The sequence below is a fragment of the Borostomias antarcticus genome (assembly GCF_949987555.1).
Source record: "Borostomias antarcticus genome assembly, chromosome: 7".
In the NCBI taxonomy this organism is placed as follows: domain Eukaryota; kingdom Metazoa; phylum Chordata; class Actinopteri; order Stomiiformes; family Stomiidae; genus Borostomias; species Borostomias antarcticus.
In genome coordinates, this window is record NC_140240.1 from 29,132,233 (window position 1) to 29,155,064 (window position 22,832).

Genomic DNA, 22,832 nt, shown 5'->3' on the forward strand with positions numbered 1-22,832 from the left:
TGTGCATATTAAATTGCGAGCACAATATTTATTGCGAAAACAAAAACAAACTCAAAAACGACACAAGTGTTTGTTTTTTACAGATTTTTTTGTAGTTTATTTGGCCACCAGTTCTCGCTTAATCCACGTCAAATTGAATGTGATGGAATGCTTAGTTTCTAGATCCTTCCGGTCCCCTCCCCTCCCCAGCTGTGGCCCAGGCCCTTGTCCCCCTCGTCCCCGCCTCAACTCAACCCCCGACCCCCGACCCCGACACGCGTCCCCAAACACACCCGCAAAAAATAAACAAAGAAACACACATTCACAACCCCGTCTCTGGACGAGAGAAAAAAAGTCACACGCGCACACACACACAACCCTTTGTATGTCAGACACACACACATTGAATCAACCTCACTCATGCATGCATACCCCACAGTACACACGCACACACACACACACACGCACACACGCACGCACACACGTCAGGCGAAGCCAGAGAGGGCTAGGACAGGACAGTAGGAGTGGTGGGGGTCGGGCTGTCACACTGTTCCTCCTGCTTTAGACACCATAATGGACCCCTCTCTCAAACTCCCCCCCCACCTCCCTCCCTCCAAATAACAAGTTCCCGGTAAATACCTCCCCCCCCTTCAGTAACCATCGTGGAATCTCTGTCTGGCGTGAACACAGTGCAACCAACAGAACCGTTCCACCGTTCTCCACAGCCGACCCATTTCAGTTCTGAGAGGGAGAGAGGGAGAGAGAGCTCACGGGCCAACTCCGCCCCAGCCTGGCGTCCTGAGCTGGGCATACCGGTGAACAGGTTTAAACAAGTGACAGATCAAGAATAAAAACCCTTATACTGAAAAATACAATTAAATAAAACAAGCAATTTCACTCCTTCCTCTTTTTACCTTTTTTTTTTTTTTGTATCTTTAAAAAAATAAGTCAGTAGCCGTGAAATAAGCAGAAAAACTGAACTGAAAAGAAACCATATGATTTGTAGAGGGAATAGAGGCGGAGAGAGGGAAAGGAAAAAAAAGAGAGAGAGAGAGAGAGAGAGAGAGAGAGAGAGAGAGAAACAACCTCTGATTGGTCTCGGCTACAGATGCATATTTTGCTTTCCAGGGGCCCCTTGTGCTACACTCAACACATCTATTCATTCCCCTTCTCTTTACAAAAAATAGCTATATATACTGTAGGATGGCCCCATGCCCCTGAGAGAGAAGTGTTGTATACCTCCACACACACACACACACACAACCCTGGCCCTCAAACTGCCTATCACAGGAAAAGGAACTTTGGCTGCCCTCCCCAAACCTACATATAAAGGCTACACCCCAGAAATCACACTGGCCCTCTCCGAGGGTTTGGGGGGGGATGGGGGTGGGAAGGAATCTGCAACACAAATTACAGGAAATATAATATATATCACAATTTGTCAACTGGATATGCCAAGTATTTCAATGCCGTTTCTTTTTCTTCTACGTTTTGGCTCGTAATATACAAGGCAAGCTCTTGTCGTCGGACGAGGAACTTGGTGACGAGGGGGTCGTGGTTGGACCCCCCCCTCTTCGGAGAGGTGGTTCGCGTCGTTCCGCTTGAGTTCCTGCGCAGGGACAGAAGAGTCCAACGCGGGCCGGGGGGGGGGGGGGGGGGTGGTTTCTCGGGAGAGGGCCGGCCAAGGGTCCTGCCGCGACCTGCTGACTGGCTTGACTGGATGGAGGTTGAGGAGGAGTATTAGTGTTTACTGGACAGGGGGTCGCTCTCAAGAAGAAGAGGTGGTGATGGTGGTCGGGGGGGGGGGGGGGGGGGGTGGGGGGGGGGTGGCGTGTGGGCGTCGTCCTTCCCCTCTCCGTTGCCCCGGCTCTTATAACTCGTCGTGCTGCTCCTCTCCGTCCGAATCCGAGTCCTGCTCTTCAGCGTCGTCGACATCCTGAAAAAACAACAGAGGCGAGACGCTCTTTCACATGTGGCGGGAGGGGGCGTGGCCTGCTAGCCGGCGTCCCAGGTGTGGGTGTGCGATTCTTCCGAGAGCCCCGCCCGATTCGTTACGGGTTTACGAGCCGCGTGCGAAGCAGACGGCGCACAGAGACGTCGCAGTGAGCCCCGGTGGGAGTTTTAATTAAGACGGACGAGGGCAGAGAGCCCCGGGGGGGGCGGCCATTAAAACACGTGGAGACCGGCGTCCGCTTACACCTCTAACTACCCGGCCGGCCGGGACACGTCGGGGCGCATCGTCCGCCTCCCGAGTCGACGAGGCAGGGCGCGTAAACAAGGCCCGCTGAAACTAACCTAAAGCTAAACTTAAAAACGGTGACGTCTTGGTCTTGCGAGGCCACTGCCGCGGCTATAAGCAGGGAGCTGGGATGTGTGGGGGGGTGTTGACTGGCCGGGTGGGGGTGTTGACTTGAGAGAATGGGAGGGGGGGGGTTGATTCTGCGACGGTTCACGTGCGGCGCTTCAGCGGAGAGAGCCTGGGTCTCAGGGGAGGGGGGGGGACAGTAAACAGCGGCAGTAACAGCTGTGGCGGCCATTAATTACAGCAGCCGGCGCTCTATAAATAAGACTTACGAGGGGGTGGGGGGGGGGGGGTCATGGAGGGTGTGAAAACGCAGCATTCATCCTCAGCTTTTTTAGAAGCATTTAGAGAAGACGATTGGCTCGGGGCGTGGCCAGGCCGTTTTGCTTCCAAATGCGGGAGGGGGGGGGGCCGAGGAGGTGGATGGAAGTCTCGGATAATTGCATTTGTAACGAAGCTCCGCCTACCAGAGGGGCTCACTTCCTGTATTCAACCGTCCCCACTTCCTGCATGCAGCTGGTGTTTTTGAGGTGCACCGGTCAGCTCGACTCAGATTCACTTAGCATGGTCATCTTGTTCCTGGCCTTGGAGATGGGCAGCCTGCCCACTTCTACGGTTCCCATCTAAAATCCTCAAAGGAGGTGGGGTCCTGTGGGTCTATTCTGGACGGGCACTCTACAAGACACCAAATATCCCCCCAAAAGAGCAGGAGGGCTTGCAAAATAACATTAACTTAAGTCAAAACGGAGTCAGAGGGAAACAAAGTCAATTGAAACCCTGACTTTTGAAGTGAATGGGGAAACAAGTCTTGCGCAATGACGACAACCGAATCGTTTCTCAGGTGAGGGGGGCGGGGTTACGAGAGGTCATAGCCAGGCAGTGTTTACGTGGCTCAAGTCCATGGGCTGCAAATAACATCCGGCTAATATATGAGCTGTGAACAACAACGACTACAGTAATATAACCACAGACTATCTATAAACCATCAGGCCTGGATTCACCCACGTTCACCAAGACCTCGACAGACTCCAAAAACTGACTAGGGTAGTAAAACGCTTACGGCTACCGAATCATGCCTGTCGAAAATGTTACAAAACGGTAGCTCGCTAGCTTGAGCGACCGTCAGACTTACGTCGAGCTCCTCGTCCTCCTCCTCCCCAGCCGGCGCGCCGCCATCCTTGCCGCCGCTCTCCAGGAACTTGGTGAAGCCCTCGAGCGTCCGCTCGCCGTTGTAGTCGATCACCTGTGGGGGAGAGGAGATGACGCGTCAAAACTAGTAGGGCTGGGTTTTAAAAAATCGATTCATCGATTCTGAATCAAATTTTTCAGAATTGATTCATGAACCCCAAAATCTATCGTTTGTTTAATGAATGAATGAATAAATGAAGGTATGAATAGTTCATTAATTCATTCAATGATTCATTCATTCATTTTTGGAAATCAGTATCGATACCCAGCCCTAGTATTGTGTTGCATAACTTGGCAGTCATGTAATTAAGCTAAAAAAAGCTTAAGCTAGCTTAAGCTAAAAAAAATAAAGTTTAGTAACACTAACTGAATCGATATTAAATCGAATCGTGATAATCAATTCTGAACCGAATCTTGAAATTCGACTTAATACCCAGCCCTAAAACTAGGGTTGCAAATCAAGGAATTTGATTAATTGATCTGTTAACCTTAACAAACAATAGTCGATTAATTGATAAGAACGTCCTGCGCTGGACTGTGCTTTGCTCGCTTCATATTTGTGTCTTCTTCCGCTGTGTCGTTGAAATTTCCCGGCATCCCAATTAGCCTTCACTACATGGCGCCCTCATGTGCAGTCAGACCTTAAATCATGATCACATTTCACACAACTCCCGTTGATAACGTTCGTTCAAAAACAAAAGGTTTTGTTCCACTAACAAGCAATTCATTGAATAACCAAATCTTACTTGAGTATCGGCAATTAATCGTTAATCAATCGATTAAGTGTTAACATCCCTAGTCAAAACGATGCCGTCGTTCGGCGCATCGACTACGCGGCGCTCTGAGGAGCTGTTGCACTATCGAGCCCCGGGGCCCCCCCAAAACATGAGGGTGTTACAATTAGGACATGGGTCAGTCAGTCAGGGTGGTCGTCCAGCTGATGAGAAGGCCGATGCTGTGATTGTTTACGACCTATATATACCTTCATTCCATCTTTTTTAATTGCTTTTCAGATGAGCATGGGCCACTGGGCGCAGCTGCCTCCTCTATCCCTGACCTCTGACCTTCTCCGGCTCCGTCACACGGAGGGCTATGGCGTGGGTAAGGGGGTTATAAACCACGCCACCGCCACCTCCCCGCCCAGCCCCGATGGACGCCGCCGCCATCTCTGGGGGGATGAGACCGGCGACAGCACCGCCTGGGTGGGCGCCTCTCGAGCGGGTGAAGTCATCGGCAGACATCTTTTAAGAGTCTCTGTGGCTGTGTGCTGGACACCCAACACCATGGCGGGGTGTGTTACTGGGCCTCAGGGATGGGGGTGTGTTACTGGGTCTCAGGGATGGGGGGGGGTGTGTTACTGGGTCTCAGGGATGGGGGTGTGTTACTGGGTCTCAGGGATGAGGGCGTGTTACTGGGTCTCAGGGATGGGGGTGTGTGGGGGTGTGTTACTGGGTCTCAGGGATGGGGGTGTGTTACTGGGCTCAGGGATGGGGGTGTGTTACTGGGTCTCAGGGATGGGGGTTTGTTACTGGGCCTCAGGGATGAGGGTGTGTTACTGGGCCTCAGGGATGGGGGTGTGTTACTGGGCCTCAGGGATGGGGGTGTGTTACTGGGTCTCAGGGATGAGGGTGTGTTACTGGGTCTCAGGGATGGGGGTGTGTTACTGGGTCTCAGGGATGGGGGGGTGTTACTGGGTCTCAGGGATGGGGGTGTGTTACTGGGTCTCAAGGATGAGGGTGTGTTACTGGGTCTCAGGGATGGGGGTGTGTTACTGGGTCTCAGGGATGAGGGTGTGTTACTGGGTCTCAGGGATGGGGGGGGGGTGTGTTACTGGGTCTCAGGGATGGGGGTGTGTTACTGGGTCTCAGGGATGGGGGTGTGTTACTGGGCCTCAGGGATGGGGGTGTGTTACTGGGCCTCAGGGATGGGGGGGGGTGTGTTACTGGGTCTCAGGGATGGGGGGGGGTGTGTTACTGGGTCTCAGGGATGGGGGGGGGTGTGTTACTGGGTCTCAGGGATGGGGGTGTGTTACTGGGTCTCAGGGATGGGGGTGTGTTACTGGGTCTCAGGGATGGGGGGGGGGTGTGTTACTGGGTCTCAGGGATGGGGGTGTGTTACTGGGTCTCAGGGATGGGGGGGGGGTGTGTTACTGGGTCTCAGGGATGGGGGTGTGTTACTGGGTCTCAGGGATGGGGGTGTGTTACTGGGTCTCAGGGATGGGGGTGTGTTACTGGGTCTCAGGGATGGGGGTGTGTTACTGGGTCTCAGGGATGGGGGTGTGTTACTGGGTCTCAGGGATGGGGGTGTGTTACTGGGTCTCAGGGATGGGGGGGGGGTGTGTTACTGGGTCTCAGGGATGGGGGTGTGTTACTGGGTCTCAGGGATGGGGGTGTGTTACTGGGCCTCAGGGATGGGGGGGGGTGTGTTACTGGGTCTCAGGGATGGGGGGGGGTGTGTTACTGGGTCTCAGGGATGGGGGTGTGTTACTAGGTCTCAGGGATGGGGGTGTGTTACTGGGCCTCAGGGATGGGGGTGTGTTACTGGGTCTCAGGGATGGGGGTGTGTTACTGGGTCTCAGGGATGGGGGTGTGTTACTGGGTCTCAGGGATGGGGGGGGGGTGTTACTGGGTCTCAGGGATGGGGGGGTGTTACTGGGTCTCAGGGATGGGGGTGTGTTACTGGGTCTCAGGGATGGGGGTGTGTTACTGGGTCTCAGGGATGGGGGTGTGTTACTGGGTCTCAGGGATGGGGGGGGTGTGTTACTGGGTCTCAGGGATGGGGGTGTGTTACTGGGTCTCAGGGATGGGGGGGGGGTGTTACTGGGCCTCAGGGATGGGGGGGGGGTGTTACTGGGTCTCAGGGATGGGGGTGTGTTACTGGGTCTCAGGGATGGGGGTGTGTTACTGGGTCTCAGGGATGGGGGTGTGTTACTGGGTCTCAGGGATGGGGGTGTGTTACTGGGTCTCAGGGATGGGGGTGTGTTACTGGGTCTCAGGGATGGGGGTGTGTTACTGGGTCTCAGGGATGGGGGTGTGTTACTGGGTCTCAGGGATGGGGGGGTGTTACTGGGTCTCAGGGATGGGGGTGTGTTACTGGGTCTCAGGGATGGGGGTGTGTTACTGGGTCTCAGGGATGAGGGTTTGTGGGGGTGTGTTACTGGGTCTCAGGGATGGGGGGGTGTTTGTTACTGGGTCTCAGGGATGGGGGTGTGTTACTGGGTCTCAGGGATGGGGGGGTGTTACTGGGTCTCAGGGATGAGGGTTTGTGGGGGTGTGTTACTGGGTCTCAGGGATGGGGGGGTGTTTGTTACTGGGTCTCAGGGATGGGGGTGTGTTACTGGGTCTCAGGGATGAGGGTGTGTTACTGGGTCTCAGGGATGGGGGGGGGTGTGTTACTGGGTCTCAGGGATGGGGGTGTGTTACTGGGTCTCAGGGATGAGGGTGTGTTACTGGGTCTCAGGGATGGGGGTGTGTTACTGGGTCTCAGGGATGGGGGTGTGTTACTGGGTCTCAGGGATGGGGGTGTGTTACTGGGTCTCAGGGATGGGGGTGTGTGGGGGTGTGTTACTGGGTCTCAGGGATGGGGGCGTGTTACTGGGCCTCAGAGATGGGGGTTTGCGGTTCCCGATAAGGAGGGTTGATTATTCAGAAGGGGCCCCAGTGAAAATGACTCGGTCGGTCAAATTAACCGGCTACAACCATCTGCCTGAGTGTGAAATGATTGAGAGGAATGCTGACTCTGGCAGGGAGGGAGGTGAGGAGGAGAGAGGCAGGTACTTCAGTAATCCCAGACGGATGGATGGATGGAGGGATGGACAGAGGAGAAAACTGATAGGGGTAGATGATGGATGGACAGAGAAGACTGATATTAGGGGTGCCTGATGGATAGATGGAGGGATGGATGAGGGATGGATGGATGGACAGAAAGAGGAGAAGACTGGGCTTGGTGGATGGATGGATGGATGGATGGATAGATGGAGGGCTAGGTGGATGGATGGATGAAGGGATAGATGGATGGATAGATGGATGGAGGGCTGGATGGATGGAGGGATCGATGGATGGATGGGCGGATGGATGGAGGGATAGATGGATGGATGGATGGATGGAGTGATAGGGGGTTGGATGGATAGATGGAGGACTGGGTGGATGGATGGAGGGCTGGGTGGGTGGATGGAGGGATAGATGGATGGATGGATGGATGGATGGAGGGATAGATGGAGGTCTGGGTGGATGGATGGAGGGATAAATGGAGGGCTAGGTGGATGGATGGATGGAGGGCTGGATGGATGGAGGGATAGATGGATAGATAGATGGAGGTCTGGGTGGATGGATGGAGGTCTGGGTGGATGGATGGAGGGATAGATGGATGGATAGATAGATGGAGGTCTGGGTGGATGGATGGAGGGATAAATGGAGGGCTAGGTGGATGGATGGATAGATGGAGGTCTGGGTGGATGGATGGAGGGATAAATGGAGGGCTAGGTGGATGGATGGATAGATGGAGGGCTGGGTGGATGGATGGAGGGGATAGATGGAGGGCTGGATGGATGGAGGGATAGATAGATAGATGGAGGTCTGGGTGGATGGATGGAGGTCTGGGTGGATGGATAGATAGATAGATAGATAGATAGATAGATAGATAGATAGATAGATAGGTCTGGGTGGAGAGGTACACGCGTGGCCTCGGTGGAGGTGTTTACAAAAAAGGGGTCGGGGTTAAAAGAGCCCCGGGGTCAGAAACTGACACTTCACTGGAGATTGAATGTCTCCCTCCCGGGGGGGAGGGGGGGGGAGAGGCACGCCAGCGCGACTGCCAGGCAATGCAGCACGCGGCATGCGTCTGGGAAGTGAGTCACCAAACGGACACGCTGCCGAATGCTATTCCCAGGGTGGGAAGAGGACCTATAGGAGGCCAGGCTCGTACAATAGCAGGTCACCTGGTCCAGACCGAGGGACGCAGGTGTCAGCAGCATTGCAATGTCTTCAAATTCTCCCTCCCTCGTGTGGGAAAGAGGAGGTGGGGGGAAGTGAATGGGGGACCACTTTAACCCAACACTTGGATTTGATCATTTTGGACACTTTAATCCAGCACTTGGATTTTGATCATGACTTTAATCCAACACAGTGGATTTGATAAGATTAGTAGTAGTAAGCAACAAACAGATTTGATCTCCAGTTAAGTCTGTTAAGTCTCCAGTTAAGTCTGTCATTAAGTCTGTTAAGTCTCCAGTTAAGTCTGTCATTAAGTCTGTTAAGTCTCCAGTTAAGTCTGTCATTAAGTCTGTTAACTCTCCAGTTAAGTCTGTCATTTGCCCTGTCCCATCTAGTCCCTGCACCCTGTCTATTGTCATCTGTCCATCTGTGCACCAACTGACCAGAACCAATTCCTTCCTAGTATGTGTAAAAACCTAGCAGGCAAAAATCAAATCTGATTCTGATGTGGAAGTGGAAGATGGGTATGAACTTGATAGCGACCACTTCCATCAAACAGATTTTTACCAGCGGCCTGTTTGGTGAAGCGGACGCGGCGTGGACGTCTTCACAGCCGGGGGGGGGAAGGGGGGGAGGGGGGACTCACCTTGCGCTCGTCGCCGGCGGGGAAGTACTTGAGCGTGGGGAAGCTGTGCACTTTGACCGCATCGATCTCGTTGGCCGTGGAGTCCATCTTGGCCACGACGATGTCGGCGCTGTCATGGTACTTCTCGGCCAGCTTGTCCCAGATGGGGGTGAGCTGCTTGCAGTGGCCGCACCAGGGCGCGTCTGGGGGGGGCAGAGAGAGAGCGCCGGTCAGGGTGGGGGGCAGAGAGAGAGCACCGGTCAGGGTGGGAGTGGGGGGGGCAGAGAGAGAGCGCCGGTCAGGGTGGGAGTGGGGGGGGCAGAGAGAGAGCGCCGGTCAGGGTGGGAGTGGGGGGGGCAGAGAGAGAGCGCCGGTCAGGGTGGGAGTGGGGGGGAGGGGGCAGAGAGAGAGTGCCGGTCAGGGTGGGAGGGGGGGGGGGCAGACAGAGAGCGCCGGTCAGGGTGGGAGTGAGGGGGGGGGCAGAGAGAGAGCGCCGGTCAGGGTGGGAGTGGGGGGGGCAGAGAGAGAGCGCTGGTCAGGGTGGGAGTGGGGGGGGCAGAGAGAGAGCGCCGGTCAGGGTGGGAGTGGGGGGGGGGGGGGCAGAGAGAGAGCGCCGGTCAGGGTGGGAGTGGGGGGGGGGCAGAGAGAGAGCGCCGGTCAGGGTGGGAGTGGGGGGGGGGGGGCAGAGAGAGAGCGCCGGTCAGGGTGGGAGTGGGGGGGGGGGCAGAGAGAGAGCGCTGGTCAGGGTGGGAGTGGGGGGGGCAGAGAGAGAGCGCCGGTCAGGGTGGGAGTGTGGGGGGGGCAGAGAGAGAGCGCCGGTCAGGGTGGGAGTGGGGGGGGCAGAGAGAGAGCGCCGGTCAGGGTGGGAGTGGGGGGGGGGGGCAGAGAGAGCGCCGGTCAGGGTGGGAGTGGGGGGGGGGGCAGAGAGAGCGCCGGTCAGGGTGGGAGTGGGGGGGGGGGGCAGAGAGAGAGCGCCGGTCAGGGTGGGAGGACAATCGATGCAGGGAAGATGTGCACGACAAAAGACAACAGAATTAAATGTAATCGATTTATAATTTCTTATTTATATATTTTACATGTATATATTTTATAGTTATATTTAATTTATATATATTTCATTTTATTTTAGTCTGCATGCGTAAAGATGCAAAGTTACACATGGAGTGGATTGACTGACAATCCTCCAATTGAACTGAGTGTTGAAACGACAGGATTGAGGACGTTCATCACTACTGTTGGGATGAACGTGATTGACGGGGCAGTTTTAGCGTTAAAACTTCCTCCCACACATTCCCGCACGCACGCGCACTAGTAAACTGCTACACACACGTTTATAGCGCTTATACGACTGGAGGCAGAATGGCCAGGTATTCCGGTAAGCCCGCGGGCCTCGGTTCTGGAAAGCCGGGCTTACGACAGGCGTGGCCGACCCGGTCGCCCCGTCTTGTCCGCCCCGGGGGAGGGGAGGAGGGTGGACACGCGGGTAGCCCGGCACGTGCAGCCGATGCCCAACGCCCCCCGGGGGAAATCCAATCATCCGGTCCTTAGCGGTCATCCTGGCTGGTGCTACCCCCGCTAAGAGAGACTGGAATATCAAAGCCTCAGCCATGGAAAATTCCTCAGTCCCTCAACTGAGAAGAGTCGGGAGGGGGGGGAGGTGATATTAAAATCCAGATGGGAGACTAAATTTATCCGGATGTTTTTTTTCCCCATTGATTATCAGGGGGTGGCTGGGAGGGCATAGGTTTAAATCCCCCCCCCATAGGACCTCATCCCCTGGGCATCTTTAAGGAGGCTTAGCTCCAAGGCTGGAGGGGGCACTCGGATTTCAGATGCAACAGCGTGCAACAACCTCCCCCCCCCCCCCCTCATCACACCAGAGCGCCTCAAAATATATCCCTCAGCACCCCCCTGCCCCCCCACCCCCCCCCCCCGTCCCCCTGTCCCCCGAAAAGACAAGCCTGGACTCCACCTGGACAGAGAGATACATCACCACATAGCTCTCATGCCATCATCTCCCAAGGTCCGAGTTTGGGGGGGAGGGGGGGGGAGCGAGAGAACGAGTGTGTGTGAGTGACCGGTCTCTTACAGAACTCGACGAAGACGTTCTTGCTGGGATCGAAGACCACCTCCTCGAAGTTCTTGCCGACCAGCACCCTCACGGGGTTCTTGTCCCAGTCGTCGGGGATGTCCTGGCTCATGAGGTGAGGCTAGAGGGGGCAGTTAGGGGCAGTTACAAGTTTAGGGTGGACAGCGGTTGTTAAAAAAAAAAAAAAAACCCTTTCCATGAAAATATGCACACACACCACGTTACGCCTGAGATATTAACTGACGCAGATTTCCTGCTTATTCCTGCGCCGCCATCGAGGTACAGTGGAGATGACATGACAGTGACAAGGGTCCTGATTGGCCGATGTCTACGGTAAGGCGTGCTATTGGACTGTCCGCACCGAGTCACGCCCCACTGAAGTGCATTAAAGGCTGATCTGGCCGGCGTGATAAGATGCTGCTACCACACACACACACACGCGCGCGCGCGCACACACACACACCTTGAGTTTTCCGTCGGTGAAGAGCGTGCAGAAGGCGATGATGTTCTCGGCGGTGATGGCCTCGCTCTCGGGTTTGTACTTGGTCATCTCGTCCTCCAGGGTGATGAGACGCACCGCCGGACACTCCTCCTTCTTCAGCCCGAAGAACTCCAGGATGCGCTGGTTGTCGTCGATGTCGCTGTCGATGAAGATGAAGAGGATCTGGGAGGGAGAGAGGAGGAAGGTGTAGGATGAGTTGCGCGGCCCTAATAAAGTCTTATCAAACTTATTCAGTCTTGTGGTGTGATTATGAAGATGGGCAGGTAGGCAGACAAAAGACAGCTTGTGCAATAGGGATTCTATTGGTGTGAAATATGCAAAACATATGCAAAGCAAAACGGTTTGAGTGGACTAAGTGGACTCTCGAGTCTGATTGGACAACAGTATTCCACTTCAGATTCCCTTCGGGCGGCGCCACACCCACCTTCCCTCTGAAACCGTCGGCTGCCTTCTTGAACTGGTCCATCTTTTCCGGGAAGTCGCTGGCAGCCTTGGGCACGAACATGAGGAGGTGGGACTTGATCTCCCCGCCGAAGATCTTGGGGGCGGTCTGTAGAAAACAGAACCAAACATGAATAATCTGACATGCTGTGGGGGGGGGTTGCACAGTGTCGAGGTGGTTTTGGGGATATTGTAGTCTTGAGATAGTCGGTAGGAAGAGGGTTAGTTATGGAGGATTAGTACCGAGGCTGCGTTCCGAATCGCCTACTACCCTACTATATAGTATGCCAAAACAGGATGTAGTATGTCCCAATAGATAGTATGCCACATGCAGTACGGCAAAAATACCAGGATGTCCTACTACATCCGGTCGTATTTTGCAGTATGCAAGCCAGCAGGCTTTTCTGCCTATTCTGACCCACAATCCTGTGCGCAGCGGAAATGTGCGTCACATGTGCGAGTCGTGACAGCTGTAGACGAATGTCGCGTTATGGACAGCGACGGATGTGGGCAAATTTCAAGGCGCAATGTTATGACAAGGTAGTATGTCCCAATTGGATGCCTACTGCTTGCAAAGTATGTACATTCTAAGGGCAGCTGTACTGGTAGTAAGAAGTAGAAGTATGCGATTCTGAACGCAGCCCTAGTACCTAAACGAGGACAATAATGGTGGATCAGCAGTATGTAGACAATGTGAATCAAAACCAGAATGAATGAGAAGAGTATAGGAGAGAGTGACTGGATTGAGTGTGTGCAGCCATAAAAGGTCATCTTATTCAAATATACAAAAGGTATCTTACGCAAATATTCATTCGGGGCAGGAATACGCAAGACCCCGTTGTCAACGGCAACGTGTCGCTTACCTGCTCTGTGAACTCGATGACCAGAGGCAGCTGGTTGGCCTTGATGAAGGTCAGGAGGTCGTCTTTGGTGAGCTCTCCGTCAAAGGTGTTGCGGCCCTCGTCGAACTGTCAAAAGGTCAAAGCGGACGCAAACGTTAGGTGGGGTGGGGTCCGGGGATTCACCAACTACCCAGTCGGTGTCCAGATCTGACCCATCCTGCCCGTGAACTCGACCTCAAACCCTAAACATAGATTTCCCGAACAACCCCCATTAAATGCTTTTGGTAAGTCCAGCGATGGGAAAGACCCTCTAGGCTAAATTAGGTTTTAGTGTTAGTAACACCATCGCTACAGTGCTGGAAAGTCCAAACTGGTACAGTGGAGGATTGTGGGGGAATCACAGGCTTACAGACATTGACCAAGGAAAGACTGTGAAAGGACTGTGAAACTGGACCCCTGAGCCCCAATGGTCATTAACAAGGAAGAATCAGCAGCTGCTCATCAAAATACAAGAGTCCTTTTTATTTTTTTCTAAATGTTGGGGTCCGTGCCAGGGTTGGGTTACATGCACTCGCACGAACCGACAATGGAAGGTGACAAGATAAAAGAATCTCATCCATGTCTCATTAAACATGGAGAAATAACCACAATAACCACATTCTCGTCGTCCTTCGAATGTCTGCGATGAAGACGAGTGAAATTTCGTTTTTTCTGCGGCGCCTCTAGGATGAAGGCTTGGAACAGTACCGTTCACGCCAAACCTCATTCAACCTCCTGACTTGGCCTAGATTCTAGTTGTCAACACAGACCACCCAACCCAGACTGCCCAGCCAATCAGGTGAGTATCTGAGGCACGACTGAGCATTCATATTAAGAGCAGGTGGGGTCAGGGACAACACATTTTGCAGCTAATGAATTGCCTCATGTGCACTTTCACCTATTTTGGCCTAAGTTGGTCTGGGCTGACCTTTGAGGCTCTGCCTACCAACAAGCCTCAGAAGATGTTGATTGGGCTATGGTTGGGCTATGGTTGTGCAAGGCAAGGCCAGGCAATGAGAGTTTATTTGTATAGCACATTCCAGCAACAAGGCCATTCAGAGTGCTTTACATGAGACATTAAAAGCATCAGGACAAAGTGCAAGAAATATGAAAGGTCATATAAAACGAAATGCAAAAAATGCAAGAATGTGCAAGGATGGAAAACAATACTGATTCCTCTGCACCTCTGAAGAGAACTTGATCATTCAAGTAGATCAACTTATTTTTGTTTATTTGTTAATTATATTCTCTTTCATCATCCCTGTGACATCACTATCAAAAAGGAACCTTCATGAGGCGTCTTCAGGTTGAAATGAGGAGAGTTTAGAATCTTCTTGCCCCGAGTCAGTTATGACATCATCCATTCACCCTCATCAGCCAATGAGGGTGGTCGGACGACACGCCATGACCTAATACAGGTGTCGGACCCTCCTGACACCACCCGAACCCGATGACATTCTCCGCTTGACAAACGCGGACCCCGATGAGCCCCGAAAGCGAGCTGAAAGGGTGTCTGGGGAGAGCGGCGTTGCACGGGAGGTTGAAAGGCCAATATTAGCACCGGGCCACCGAATCCTGCGAGAGATATGGAGGTCGGGGGGGATCGCGTTACCGGGCTAATGCGGGGGCGCGCGGGTCGCTCGTGAGGCACGAGGCTGTCGGCACTCGGCAGCGGGCTTTCTAAGTTGCCGGTATGAATGTAGAACCGCGGCGGGATCGTTTACAGAATTAAATGACCCGGTCAGCCTGTTAAAATCTTACACCACTTAAAGACCGACATGCCGATGCTTGGTCACTATGGAGCTTTTGGGACACAGGAGAAACAGCAAGCTAACGTTTACAGAGAAGACTTGGGCCCCCCAGTCACAAATAGCTAAAGTGCATGGGGGGTTGGTTTGTTAGCTTTGGGGTCACAGGATCAAGAGTGGCTTCTGAGCTCTTATTAAATTCTTAAGACAGCTTTTACACACGTACCTTCTTGAACAGGACGACGGCGTCCTTGGCCACCTCGAACTTGGCGAACAAGGCGTTGTCGGAGGCGATGGCGAAGGGGACGTCATCTACGGACTCGGCGGCCTTCAGGAAGGCCTTGGCGCCGTCCGACTCGGCGTCCTGGTGGAGACGGGGGAGAGGCTGAGCTTAAAGAGACGTTCTGACGCTCTTTAAGCGCTAGTTGAACGGAAGCACGCGTTCAGAGCGGAGGAGAAAGGCTTGATCCAGGTCTGGGACAGCAGCCAGTTTTCAATGTCAAAAGCGTCACGTAACTCAAGATAAGACAACGGAATAACAATAGAAAGAAAAATGTCAACCTTGCATTGCATTCTCTTTCTTCTTTTTTTTTGTGCTGCTGAAAGACCTTACGGTAAACGAGTCCGCAGGGGCGCGGCGTGCCAACGGCGCCTCACCTTGAAGAAGCCGATGACGACGACCTCGTTGTCGGCGATCAGCGACTCGGCCTCGGTGACCTCGGCGAGGGTGGTGGCGGCGGGACCTGTGCGCTTCCTCAGCCAGGCGACGATGTCTTCGGCCTGTCTGCCGGCTGCAGGAAGACAACGAGACGCCGACGGTTAGAACAGTAACTCAGTCGGTCGGGCACCGTTCCAATACGGTTAGAACAGTAACTCAGTCGGTCGGGCCCCGTTCCAATACGGTTAGAACAGTAACTCTCGGTCGGTCGGGCCTCGTTCCAATACGGTTAGAACAGTAACTCAGTCGGTCGGGCCCCGTTCCAATACGGTTAGAACAGTAACTCAGTCGGTCGGGCCCCGTTGCAATACGGTTAGAACAGTAACTCAGTCGGTCGGGCCCCGTTGCAATACGGTTAGAACAGTAACTCTCGGTCGGTCGGGCCCCGTTCCAATACGGTTAGAACAGTAACTCTCGGTCGGTCGGGCCCCGTTCCAATACGGTTAGAACAGTAACTCTCGGTCGGTCGGGCCTCGTTCCAATACGTGACAAAGCACCCGTCATGCTTCGTTGAAGACGGCGTGTCTCGTCACGGCATATTCGGATAGGCGAACGCAATACAAAGAGACACCACACCTACACTACCCCCAATCATGTAGACTATCTAGTATGTTATGCAAAATAGGGCGTTGTAACCAGGAAGTCAGAAAGGATGCATTCTATAAGTACCTGATAAGGGCCCAGATCACATGACCGACCCAGATCACATGACCGGCCCAGGGTCACCGCGAGGTACGGCCGAGCACAGATCAAACAATGACTTTAGCGAGGAACAGGCTGTAAAGTAAATTTACACCCGCGGTTCCCGGTACCCTGTGACGTGGTAGAGTACGGGAACAGGTCAAACACCCTTCCTGAATCTAATAAAGGCTCATTCCGCCAGAGAAAGGGACAGGAGCGAGGACTACGTTGGGTCACGCTGTTAAAACGTGGGCAGCATTCCCGGAGTCTCCCTACCTTGTTACACGAACGCGACGGTAAATGGGATTGTCATCGAGGTCGACTTGTGATTAATTTGCATGCTATTAAAAGGGGGTGATGACGTCATTGTGGAGAGACTCTGCTGTGCAGGGCTGACAATAACCAGACAGACAGACAGCTGCATGTGGCCTTGAAAGAGAAAGAGAGGGAGAGACAGAGAGAGAGAGACAGAGACTCAGAGAGAGAGATAGAGGGGCAGAGAGTACTGGAAGCTGGCTGGGAGTCAGAGCCTCCGCCACACACACACACACACACAGCTGGCCCCCCTTAAAACCACACAGCCCTGGCCCTGCCCAGCAGAGGGGACGTGAGGAGCTGCACATCGCACAGCTGTGGGGAGACGAGAGGGAGGGGGGGGGAGAGGGTGTGGGAGAGAGAGAGAGAGGGAGAGGGTGTGGAGGAGGGGCCTCTTTAGTCAGTCGTAGGGGGCGGAGTGAATGGCTCATTCACCAGCTTGCTCATTCAGCCGGCTGATAGGAGTCACATGTGGAAGACCTCACCTCTGACTGGGCCAGGGATCCTTCTCACTGCTTATTTGGGGGTGGGGGGGGGGGGGGGGATTTCGTTTTAGTCAGTTTTATTTTAGTCGTGTGAATTGTTTTAGTTTCAGTCGACTAAAATCTAACGTGTTTAGTTAGTGTAATGCATTATTTAAGCGTTTCTCTAGAATGTATTCTATGTATTCGAGAACTATCCATGTTCTAGAATACATACATGTTCTACAATACATACATGTATTCTAGAACTCATTATATACTCCTGGAGGAAACCTCTATTAACCTGTTATTATGGAATGGTATTAAGGTTTGAACAATACAGACAATTTTACTGCTTATTGGTTAAGTTATAACTTGGCACAAATACTGTACACACTGAGGTTCAGTAGTACCGTACGGCTACTCTTCCAAGTGTGGTTCCTGGAAAGATGTTCCAGTGTTCCTGTTAACATTAATAGTGTTTACGGTGTACATCCTGTTTACAGCTGTCATTCCACATCAAAATACTGGGTAGAAAAGGTGAGTGAGTACGGAACCTTAAATCACCTGGTAATGTTGGAGAAGGAAAACGTTACAAGCTGCTTCAGATGTTGCTGGAAATCCAGTAAGGTTGCGCAACTGTCTCTTGTGATTCACTCGTCAACATAATAAATCATCCCTCCCTAACAATGTTTGTCATCATAAATTCTTTTTTTAGTTATTGTCTCATTTTCGCCAGCGAAAAAAATTGTTGACGAAAACTGACAAAATTATTACGCCAACGAAATCAACACTGGTCTGAACTAATGTTCTAAAGTAATTATCCCATCATCTCCAGAACATATTTGCCTTCATATCTCCGGCGCTACGGAGAGATTAGCCAGGGTTACGTCACTTTATTCAATAAAGGGGAGGCAAGCTCCTCACTTTATTCACTAACAGGGGACTCAGGCGTAACTAGGGTGTTTTAGATGAAGATCAACACAGGGGGTGTGTGTGTGTGTGTGTGTGTGTGTGTGTGTGTGTGTGTGTGTGTGTGTGTGTGTGATGAGGGACACTGGGGTTAAAAACCAGAGGCAAATTGGACACACTTTAGTTCAGGACAGGCTAACGGCTCACGTCCAGACCATCACAAGACCAGGTGGGGAGACAGACAGGCTACGTTGTGCATGAGAAGATTCTGATCCCTTCCACCTGATCCCACACAGTGTCCTGCTCAATTACTGAGGCGTGAGTGGGAAAACAACCGGTTGATTTCACTGGCCAATGCTGCAACGTCCATCCACGGACAAAGTGCTTCTACCAACATTACGTTGGTCAGAATATGGCCGGCAGACACGTTGGCTTGGTAAACAGTGAATACGGCAATAAAGATGTACTACACTGTGAAACGCAAACCGTGTTGACAAGACGATGGCGTTAAGTAGGGATGCACCGATGCATCGGCCGAACATCGGCATCGGCCCATGTTGGCCTTGTTGACTGCCATCGGCCCATGGGCAAATAAAATGACATTCACTGATGGTAGTGGCCGATGTTATGTCGCAACAATTATGGCTTTTTTTTGTTGCAAAACGTAGCCTACCCAGCTGCAGATTCGGAGAAGATCCGTGACGTAACGCCGCAAACGCACGTGTAGTTTGCTTTCAAATTATAGTGAAATAAAAATCGGCGTTTTGGAACCAAACTACCAACTTCATTTCTTTGTTTCCCTGGCACAAAAGGGGGAATAAAAATAAAACAAAATAAACATCGGCCAGATTGTTATTTTAAACATCGGCATCGGCCCAGAATTGTGCAATCGGTGCATCCCTAGCGTTAAGTGACTCACCAGAGTACTCTTTGGGCGACTCCTTCTCTCCTCCCTTGAAGAACTTGATGGTGGGGTACCCGCGCACGCCGAACTCCTGCGCCAGGTCAGCCTCCTCGGTGGCGTCCACCTTCCCCAGGCGGATCTCCGAACCCTCCGCCTTCAGCATGCCCGCCGCCTTGGCGTACTCCGGGCCCAGGGCCTTGCAGTGACCGCACCATGGGGCATCTGAGAGAGAGAGAGAGAGAGAGAGAGAGAGAGAGAGAGAGACAGAGAGGGGGGAGAGAAAGAGAGGGAGAGAGAGAAGAGAGAGAGAGATAGAGTGGGAGAGAGATAGAAGGAGAAAGATAGAGGGAGAGAGATAGAGAGGGAGAGAGAAAATAGAGAACAGAGGTTTAGCTTTTTCTTTCCAAATCACCCCCCCCCCCCCCCCCCCCCACTCTTTTATTAATCATATTAAATGAGGAAAATAAGGAGACAACAAAATTACAGGACCAGGGAAAACCGTTTCTTTGGATCATCAATCATTCATCACAATACAGTCTGACTGCCTCTTTTGTGGGTGCATCTGAGAGCATTTAACACTCTGCACTAACGCGTTGTCGATTAATTAATGGTTAATTAAGGGTGTAGAAGCCAGAGGTACGAAAGGGCACGGTGTCCAGCCACGACTGAGGAGACGGGATGGAGGGCTTCGAGAGGAACTCACTCACATTTTTGTACGACCAACAGGGTTTCGTATCTCACCTTGAATGCCCTCAGAGCAAGAATGCAAACCACAGGGCTGGCTTCATTCAGACACCACATTGAGAATTTTAGACACCATAGACTGAAATTCCCCCTCTCTGGTAATCAATCAAGTACCTACCCACCTACCTAGAAGGTCCAGTTTACAAACCACTTTCTAATCTGCCTCTTAATAAAAATAGTGATATCATGAAACTGCGTTCATTGATTGAGTGAGTCAAATAATTGACTGTGTGACTGGAAATGACTCAGATACCACAGTATAATAAGCTAGACACGAGCCACCAAGACATGGTTGTAAGAACAAAGTCCAAAGGCCACGTCCAACTTCATGATATTGTTTAGGGCTTATAGGCTAAAATGATCAAAAGTGTTTAGCATAAACCCATTAAGGTGTTACTTGTTGCTCTTCTTTAAAGTAATTCTTTATTTTGTGAGAAAATGGGGAAATACTCGCAGTTCTGATTAACATTCGAGTTTTAACATATGCAACAGATGAGTTTGCAGAAGTACACGTCAACCAAGCACCTCATCCAATCCGCGTGGTACCGCCCTTTTGTGAAATACGTGGGCAAACAACATATCTGACCCTCCCCCATCCGCGTTCATTGGAAAGTACAACTCGTGGAGCACTCCCAATGGTCCAAAGGCTTGTCAATCAACTCCCTTCTCTACGTGCCTTCGGGGTACGTTAAAACAGTGTTGGAAAAGTGATGGGAGAACTCTTCCCAAAACGGAGAAAGTTTGCATTGCAACTGTAGACAATGCTTCTGTTAAATCACTGTATCAGAAAATAAATTAGTAAAAAATAAAACTCCCTGAAAAGCAGCAACAAACCGAACCCAATTCAACTCCAGACAAGTAGAAAGTGAAAAGTTTCGACCATCCCCAGCAAACCGCAGCAAACGAAAGAGTCAGTGGAGCTTTAATTCAGACAACCAGTTATCTGCGGTCATGTTTGTGAGAAGACTGTCACCATGTAGACATGCACCATCAGGCAATCTGGCTTCAATCCGGTTTCGATTGCATAAAAAGTGTCTCATCTGCCTGGAAGGAGAAACACACGTAGCTACACCTGCATTTGGTGAATGCATCAGTAAGATGTTGTCATCCACAACCAGCACTGGGAGCTCAATCATCCTAACTACATTAACGATCCTCACATCCCAAGATCACATATAGTGAGATTACTCAATAGCAAATACACCAAGTGCCTTTTTTGTCCAATGTCTAGCCGATATTACCTCCGTCCGGTAGCCAACTTTTGTTGTGAACATTCATAAAAACAAGTCTGCAAGATAAATCTACTAATAAACTCGGATCCCCCCGCATTCAACAGAGTATCCCTGCCAGGCCTCGCTGGACCAGCTAGTCCGACTCAGACAGAGACAGACAGAGTCTTGCTACCGTTAGCTGACGTGACCGTAGCGAGCGAGCTAACGAGCAGACATTACGGTAAGTTTCGGTACCGGGAGATGCGATGTTGTCTTCTCAACCGGGCGAGCTAGCGTTAGCTAAGTTGAGATACCTGGTCAAGTCCACCGGTTGACAACTGCTAGCCAGCTAGCACACTAGCATAGCTACCATACATGTGTGACAAGCCCGTTTCCCCCATTTTACCATCACCCGGTTACTCAAGTGTTCAGGTTACTCACAGAACTCGACCAGGATGTTGGGGTGAGCTTTCAACGCCTCGTCGAAGTTACTCTTCTTCAGAACCAGCACGTCTTCATCCTCGGGGACTTCAGCCCGGCTCAACACAGCCAGGGCGCAGACCAGCAAAAACCTCAACATAGTTGCTGTGTGGGGCTCAACCGCTCTTTCTGACGGGACAGTCGCTTCGTAGCTTACAGGCAAATCAGATACAGACGGGAAAAAACTAGTGGAATTACAAGTTTTTATCTTGTTTCTGTCGGAAGTGCCTGTGTTTTGTGTCCGCCGCTACTAACGTGGCATTGCGCGCAGGAACCAGAGGAGTGGTCGCTAGTGCGCAGGCGCCTTTATCAGGATGGGAGTTGTTCGTGTTGGATTGTGACTGGACCACGGAGCGGAGACCTGGAAGTGAATGCATCGCACTCACTCATTCGCTGCTGATTGTTTGCGGTCTCCGTTTTAGTGTTGAATAGATGGCACTTGAGATATGTTGACACAGCGAATTATAAAATGCATTGTCTGACAGTGAGTTAGCCCAAGGGGGAAAAGGCTACTGGGATTATTGTATAGCCTGTTTTACTTTGGAGGGATAGTGAATGAGACACCATCACTAGTACTAGACGCCACCACTATTATCTGCCTATCCACATTCCTGTTTTTTTTGTTTTACAACATTAACACATTCCCATTTTTGTTTTGGGATATCAGTCAATCTTGATTTTTGACCCCCTTGTATCAATCATGAACCAGCGTTTCTGATTGCGTCTAATGGTAGCATATATCTGCATGGGATTGCCCAGTGGTCAGAGAGAAACTTGCTATCAACGTTTCAAAGTTCAAGGCTACTCTTCCTCTCTCCGTGCAAAAATACATAAAATTGAAATACTAAGTCTGCACAAGTTCACCTTATCAATTGGATTTATTTCTTCGATGATTTCAAGATTAGAATATTAATTTCCTCCACACCTCCCAGGGTCAATGGAGGACTCGACTGACATCACTACAACAACACGGAAATATGCAAACTGATCAGATGAAAATACCTATCAACAGTTTACTCTTCAGAATCTCCGCTACGTTGAGTTATGTTGGGAATGTCACTTCCTCGTCTTAGAGCACGGTTGGACACGGCAGACTTATTTTCATTTGGCAGGTGCAACAGAAGCCCATACTGTAGGTCAAACTTGTGAGGAAATCCATTTCACAAGTTCACAGCAGTTTGTCAAGTCAGTTTCAGCAAATTGCAGAACAGCAAACAAACGGTCAAACTGTCAGCATTACTGAGTATGTTTACCCAGATAAGTGTTAAGCAGCTCTTGGATGATTGGCTTTAACAATAAGGCCCAGTGTCTATAGCCCACAGTGTTTGACACACACACAAAGGGAGGCATATGCTGACTATACTGGAGATCCACAGGTGCTGGGAGCTTGTGGTGGTTGACCTCTGGTTGCTCAATCTTGAGTTCCGGTTGGTCAAAATAAAATATTAAAATCAAGAACAGAAATAATGGTGGTCAGCGCAAGTTCTCGTTTTGCTTGTAAGGAAAGATTGGATTATTAATTTCTTCCACAGCTGAAACCATCTCTATCCAGTCTGCTCCATCATTCATTAGACCGTGTGAGAGCAAGACAGTGACAGAATTAGAATAGCCTAATTAAAATGTCTTCCAAACAAGCACAGAAACACCTTTCCCCGCTTATAAACACTTGTCACGTGCCACAGATGGATTCTACAGCCAGCACTCATTTGATGCTGCTAAT

The 22,832-nt window shown here is 51.5% G+C and overlaps 1 protein-coding gene across 1 annotated transcript; it reads right to left on the minus strand.

The window, feature by feature from the left end:
* Positions 1-884: 884 nt before the first annotated feature.
* On the minus strand, positions 885-21,389 carry p4hb (prolyl 4-hydroxylase, beta polypeptide). Its single transcript, XM_084441082.1, has 11 exons — positions 21,074-21,389; positions 18,693-18,899; positions 15,344-15,477; positions 14,913-15,050; positions 12,921-13,025; positions 12,041-12,166; positions 11,578-11,778; positions 11,115-11,235; positions 9,047-9,228; positions 3,414-3,524; positions 885-1,915 (listed from the first exon to the last, which is right to left on the minus strand). The coding sequence occupies exons 1-11, from the start codon at positions 21,210-21,212 to the stop codon at positions 1,850-1,852; spliced, it is 1,530 nt and encodes a 509-aa protein (XP_084297208.1). The 5' UTR covers positions 21,213-21,389; the 3' UTR covers positions 885-1,849.
* Positions 21,390-22,832: the final 1,443 nt, after the last annotated feature.

What these genes read in the sequence shown, in the direction of transcription:
- p4hb (XM_084441082.1), bottom strand. Translation starts at nt 21,212, where the DNA reads ATGTTGAGGTTTTTGCTGGTCTGCGCCCTGGCTGTGTTGAGCCGGGCT. An exon ending in CCGTCGTCCTGTTCAAGAAG is followed by an intron (nt 13,026 to 14,912) that starts GTACGTGTGTAA and finishes ACCTTTTGACAG; the next exon opens with TTCGACGAGGGCCGCAACAC. An exon ending in TCACCGACGGAAAACTCAAG is followed by an intron (nt 11,236 to 11,577) that starts GTGTGTGTGTGT and finishes TGCCCCCTCTAG; the next exon opens with CCTCACCTCATGAGCCAGGA.